Source organism: Nannospalax galili, unplaced genomic scaffold (assembly GCF_000622305.1).
Source record: "Nannospalax galili isolate Female #2095 unplaced genomic scaffold, S.galili_v1.0 scaffold162, whole genome shotgun sequence".
NCBI lineage: Eukaryota > Metazoa > Chordata > Mammalia > Rodentia > Spalacidae > Nannospalax > Nannospalax galili.
In genome coordinates, this window is record NW_008350388.1 from 3,287,922 (window position 1) to 3,294,460 (window position 6,539).

The following is a 6,539-nucleotide window of genomic DNA, read 5'->3' on the forward strand; positions in this document are numbered from 1 at the left end:
TGCTTGGCACATAGCCGCCGCTTGTATTTAAAAGAAACCTATGAACTGGGCTCTGGACTTCTGTCCTCCGAGTGAGGTGGGAGTCCGTTTTGCAAAACGCCAATAAATCCTCATGCTTGTTGCATCTCCTGATTTGAGGACTGAGTTAATGGGGTGAGATCTCCCGTGAACGTTGGGTACCCCGGTCTGGGGGTCCAACACACATACTCACACAGATAAGCATACATACGCCACAAGAGTTATATGTATATTCTTCATGAGTGGTAGAATGGTAGGTTGACTGGAATCAAAGTTATAGTATAGTTCCATATGAAGTTTCAGGATAGACTGTATAGTGAATAGAGAGCACTTGCTTTGAGGTTAGTAGATCTACTTTTAAATTTACCAGTGCATAGTCCTGAGTCCACATTCCAGCAAATTGATTTGTTTCATAGGATGACCTTGAGAAATTGCTCCCATGGTCAGTTTTCAGTTTTCTTGTGCATAAAATGAGGCTAACAGTTACTCCATTCAAGTGTTATGGAGCCATTATGATGACACATGCCTTTGAGACTAGGGAGACCAAAGCAGGGGACCACAACGTACAGGCAAACCTGAACCACATAGCAAGAGCCCCTACTGCAAAAGGTATTGGAAGGAGTGGCACATACCTTTAATTCCAGAACTCAAGAGGTAGAGGCAAATGTATCTTTTTGAGTTCGAGGCCATCTTAGTCTATCCAGTAAGACCCAGGCCAGTCAGGGCCACATAGCAATACCCTGTCTTAAAAAAAAAGGAAAAGGAAAAGAAAGAAATAGCATAGGATAGCGTGCTACACAGTAGATTCTCCCTGAATGGGTCTCATATTCATTTTACGTTTTTTTTTTTTTTTTTTTTTTTTTTTTTTGTCTTTTTGAGACAGGGACTCCCTGTAGCCCCAGCTGGCCTGGAACTCTCTAGGTAGACCAGGCTGGCTTTGAACTCAGCAGTCCACCTCTGCCTCCCCAGTGCTAGGATCAAAGGTGTATTCCACCACACCCAGCTCATTTTGCTTTTAAATTGAAGGGAAAGATGTGTCTATGTATGTATACTAGTATGCTACTGCGCATGTAGAGAATACCAGTCTGTTCTTCGTCCACCAAGCCAGGCTTCTGTAATGCCCAGATAAGGCAACAAGAGCCAGGCAGGAATGTGTGAATCTTAAAAAGGCAATGACAGAAAAGAAATGATAATTAACAAAAGAAAAAATATACATACAATAAAGAAAAATTAAAACCAGGGTATTTCTCATGAGCAATGTCACAGTTTTAAAGGTGGGATTCGTATAAAAGACACCACTGTGCCAGCACATAGTTCGATGATTACAAGCATCAGAGGTGAGGTGAGAGAGAGGTCAGAGCCTGGAAGTAGGTGAGCTGAACATCTCTAAGGGAACACATGTTATAAGGGAGACATGCCCTGCATTCTCCTCCCACCAGCCATGGAGCCAGTCTCATTATCCTTTTGACTCCCTTATGAGGGACCAGAGATTGATAGATTTTTTTTTTTTTTTGTCTTTTTGAGACAGGGTCTCCCAGTAGCCTCAGCTGGCCTGGAACTCACTTTGTAGACCAGGCTGGCCTTGAACTCACAGAGATCCACCTGCCTCTGCCTCCTGAGTGCTGGGATTAAAGGTGAGTGCCACCACGCCTGGCTACATCAGCTCTTTTTAAAGCCTAAAGTACTTGAATTTTCCCCACATAAAAGCATGTCCTGGGACTGGAGAGGTGGCTCAGTTAAGAGTGGTTAAGAGTGATGACTCAGTTCTTGCAGAGGACTTCCCACACCCACATTCATCATACACATAAATAAAAATAAATAGGGTTGGAGAGATGGCTCATTGGTTAAGAACACTGACTGTTCTTGCAGAAGACCTGGGTTTGAATCCCAGCACCCACATAGCAGCTAACTGTCCATAACCAGTTCCAGGGGATCCGACAGCCTCTTCTGTCCTCCTTGGGCATTGCAAGACATGGGTGCACTTACACACATAACATTTGTACACATAAAATAAAAATAATAAATAAAACATTAAAAAAAGAAAAAGAAAAAAATTTAGCAAAAAAGAGCGTATCCTCCCTGCCACCTGTTAACCATGCAGTGACTGGGCAGCCGACTGCCCTGTTCTTCCAGAGCTTCCATTTCACTCTTCAGGGTCTTCCTCTGAAGCAGAAGCATGAAAGGTTAGCTAAATGTATCCAGACAGGAAAATTCAACTAAAATAGAGATTTAAAGGAATTTAGCCTGGATATGCTAGTTTCTGCCAATAATCTCAGTATTTGAGAGGCTGAGGCAAGAGAATAATCCACAAGTTTGAGCCTAACGTGGTCTACATAGTGAATTCCAGACCAGCCAGAGCTAGAGTGAAACCTTGCCTCAAAATACTTTAACAGAAATTAACAACACATTAAAGGATTCAGAAGAAATCTAAAAACAACAAAACGGTAGTTAAGAACCACCGAGAGAGCTGGGCGTGGTGGTGCACACCTTTAATCCCAGTGCTCTGGAGACAGAGGCAGGCGGATCTCTGTGAATTCAAGGCCAGCCTGGTCTACATAGTGAGTTCCAGGCCAGCAGGGGCTACAGGGAGACCCTGTCTCAAAATGAATAAATAAAAATAAATAAATAAACAAATAAATAAATTTAAAGGTTAAGAGAGATGGCTTAGCAGGTGGAAACATTTGCCACTAACCTGATAACCTGAGTTGCATTCCTGGGACTCACATGGTGAGAGGGGAGAGCTGCCTCCTGGGGTCATCCTCTGAGGTTCTTCACACATGTGCTGTGGCATACACAGAGCATGCACACATGCACACTCTCTACATCCTCTCCTTCTCTCTCCCTCCCTCTCCCCTCTCCTACTCACCCCCACTTGATAAAATTTAAGAAAAAAATTTAAAATAAACCAAGGAAATCTCTGAAAGATCTAGAGATGACTAACCATAGAAAAGATGAATTACACTCAGGCATAGGTGTGCACACTTTTTTAATCCCAGCACTTGGGAAGCAAAGGCAGGTGCGATCTTTGTGAGCTCCAGGCCAGCCTGGTCTGCATAGTGAGTTTCATGTCAGCCAGAGCCACAAAGTGAGACCCTGTCTCAAAAGAAAAAATAACAACAACAAAACAGGTGTGATAGTGCACACCCTTCATCCCTGTACTCTGGAGACACAGGCAGGTGGATCTCTGTGAGTGAGAGCGAGGCCAGCCTGGTCTCTGCCAGCAGTGGCTACAGGGAAACCCTGTATGATAAACAAAACAAACAAGAAAAGCCTACAATGTAGAAAGAATAAAATTATTAAAGAAATAATAGAGAGTGTCTGGAGAGATAGCTCAGTGGTTAAGAGTGCTTGCTGCTCTTGCAGAAGACCAGAGTTCTGTTCCTAGTACCCACATTAGTTGGTTCACAACTGCCTGACAGTAATTCTAGCTCCAGGGGATCTGACACCCTCTCTTGACCATGTTGGGCACCTGTATAGATCTGCAAATATTCACATATAGACACAAATATACATAAATATGATCTTTTTTTACACACCATGCAGGTACTAGGAAGTCAAAAGGTAATATCTCAGAGGAGAGAGAAGAAATTAGCAGTGAAAGCATAATGTTTAGGGACAGGAAGGTAAATATCAGAAGGAGCAGCACGCTCCTGGATGTGGATGCTGTGAGGTGGGATGAGGGTCTTAGCAAAGGTGGGATGCCGAGGAGCAGGGAAACATTGGTTTGTCTTCACTTTCTCAGTGTTATTTGATTCTTTATAATTATGTACATGTAACACATGGGGAAAGTTAGCTGGATCTCTCTTTAATTTGGAAATGCTTATGCACTGGACCTAATTTTAAAAGACCTTCTTTGACTTTTAAGTAATATCATCCCACTTTATTCAAATTTTTATTGAAATATAATGATCCATTTGTGTCTGAGGTTTTTTTTTTTTGCATGAAACTGAATTATTTAATGTCAGGCAAGAACTGTATTCTCACACTTCATTTTCAGAGCTCCCAGAGAATGGATAATGTGCAAACGCACTTCATAATATATTCAGATAATATCTTTTACATTGCTATTGACAAAATATATTTTCTTTTTCGGGGGGGTCTTTTTGTGACAGGGTCTCCCTGTAGCCCCAGCTAGCCTGGAACTCACTATGTAGACCACGCTGGCTTTGAACTCACAGAGATCCGCCTGCCTCTGCCTCTCCAGTGCTGGGATTAAAGGTGTGTGCCACCATGCCTGGCTGACAAAATAGATTTTCTGACAGGTATTAGTGAAATGAAAATAATTTTGGAGTTCAAACAGAAATTAGCTTTTTTCTTTTCTTTTTTTTTTTTTTTTTTTTTTTTTTTTTGTCTTTTTGAGGCAGGGTACCCCTGTAGTCCCAGCTGACCTGAACTCATTATGAAGACCAGGCTGGCTTTGACCTCACAAAGATCCACCTGCCTCTGCCTCCCAAGTGCTGGGACCAAAGGTGTGCGCCACCACGTCCGGCCTCAGCTATTTTTTTTTTAAAGATTTTATTTTTATTTATGTCTATGTATATGTATGAGCACATGCATGCAGGTGCCCAGAGACCAGAAAATAGCACTGGATCCCTTGGAGCTGGAGTTACAGGTGGTTGCGAACCACTTGTCATGGTGCTGGGAACCAAACTCTTGACGTTTGCAAGAGCTCTTAACCACTGAGTCATTTCAACAGCCCTAGAGAACTAATTTTTAATCCTTCAATTTTTGGCCAAATTCATTAATTTTATGAATCTCAACACCTTTCTATATAAAATCTGGTGGACTAATTGCTAAGTTTCTTCATTCTTTACCAGATTTAAAAATTGGTCTTCTAATAAAATTTATTATCAGTTTCCTGGATATTGCTTCACAATTAATGTAGATCTCCCTATATAAATTTCTCAACTTCAAATACTTTTATACAGCAATCATGCAACCTTGGATCTAGTTTTGAGCCGTATAATAGAAAATCAAAATTACCTTTCAAGTTCATAGAAAATACAAACTAAATGTGTAGAATGTGTAAGGCAGGGCATGTTCTGTCCTGTGATGACATCAGAAATGTCAGAGACCTGCTTCTGACCTGATGAGTACCCACCGTTTCCCATCCTTTGAAGCATTTCATTGTACATCTGAAGTTATTCAAGTTAGAGCAGAAATAATTCAGGTATTGGTACAAATGAAAATTAATTTTAAAAATATTTCTTCTTTTCAGATGTTTAGTGCCAAAGAAATTGAATTACAAGTAACCGAAATAGAAAAGGAAAAGGAGGAAGCAGAGAAGAAAAAGTCAAAGAAGTAAATCTAATTCCTAGGACACCCTGGGAATAGCTGTGTCCTGTTGCACCGCTTGGAACCCTTAGCGAGGCTTTAGGGAAAGTGGTAGTTAGAGCGTAATGTTTAGTCCTCCTTGGGCATCTTTGAGCATGCCAGCTTTGCTATCGCTTCTAACACAGGTTACTGTGTAGATTTTCTTTAAAAGTCCTCAATTCCATATAAGTCTGAGACTTTGCTATGAAAGTTGCTTAGTATGTTGTTTTTCTTCACATAAGCAAAATTTAAGAAAATTTTTATTTAAAAAATGAGTAATTTTATGAAGTTTGTGTATTCATTGTCAGTTAAGAAGCTAGGTGTCCCAAAATAAACCAAATATAATATTGAACTGCATTTCTTGGTGAATAGTAAGAATATCTATGTGTTGGTGAGTCATCAAAATGTTGTCAGAAGCCAGGTGTGCTGACTTGGGAGGCTGAAGCACAAGGATTATAAGCCAGACACTATGGTCGATGCTAAGGGTATAGCATAAGAACAAACTGTGTCTTTTATGACAGGGCCTCATGTATCCCAGGTTGGCCTCAAACTCCCTCTGCAGCCAATGACGAACTCCTGATCCTCCCGCCTCCACCTCCCCAGTACTGGGATTATAGGCATGTAATGGGCCACCATGCCCAGCTAGACTCATTTTTGTCCTCATTACTATATAGTAGGAAGACAAGCAGTAAAGCCTAATGATTTTATCTACATTTGGGATTGTGTTGTGAAACTGCTTGTGCTGCAAGTCTTGAGGATCTATAGGAGCTTTAGGGCTCAGTTCCAGATCATATTCTTCTCTGTTTACACAGCTTGCCTGTGGCTATAATTTAATAAATGCTTGTAAAGAATATCACCTTTAAAATACAAGATACAGGGGCTGGAAAGATGGTTCAGCAGTTAAGAACACTGGCTGTTTTTGCAAAAGACCCAGGTTCAAATACCAGCACCCACATGGCAGCTAACAACTGTCCCTAACTCCAGTACCAGGGGATCCGACAGCCTCTTCTGTCCTCCATGGGCATTGCACGACATGGGTGCGCTTACCCACATGCAGGCAATACACGCATACATATAAAATAAAAATAATATTTTTAAAATGACATTTTCTAAAATTTATATATACATATATAAAATAAAATACAAAATAGGGAAGCTGGGTTTGGTTGCACACGCCTTTAGTTCCGGCACTGGGAAGGGAGAGGCGG

At 41.2% G+C, this 6,539-nt stretch overlaps 1 protein-coding gene across 1 annotated transcript in view; it reads left to right on the plus strand.

Annotated features, from left to right (window-relative positions):
• The window catches only part of Psma8 (proteasome subunit alpha 8), a 70,940-nt gene extending 65,290 nt beyond the window's left edge, over positions 1-5,650 (plus strand). Inside the window, exon 7 of the mRNA XM_008847635.3 lies at positions 5,237-5,650. Coding sequence (XP_008845857.1) covers positions 5,237-5,323 — 87 coding nt within the window. The 3' untranslated portion in view covers positions 5,324-5,650. The remainder of the gene's footprint in view (positions 1-5,236) is intronic.
• The last annotated feature ends 889 nt before the right edge of the window (positions 5,651-6,539 follow it).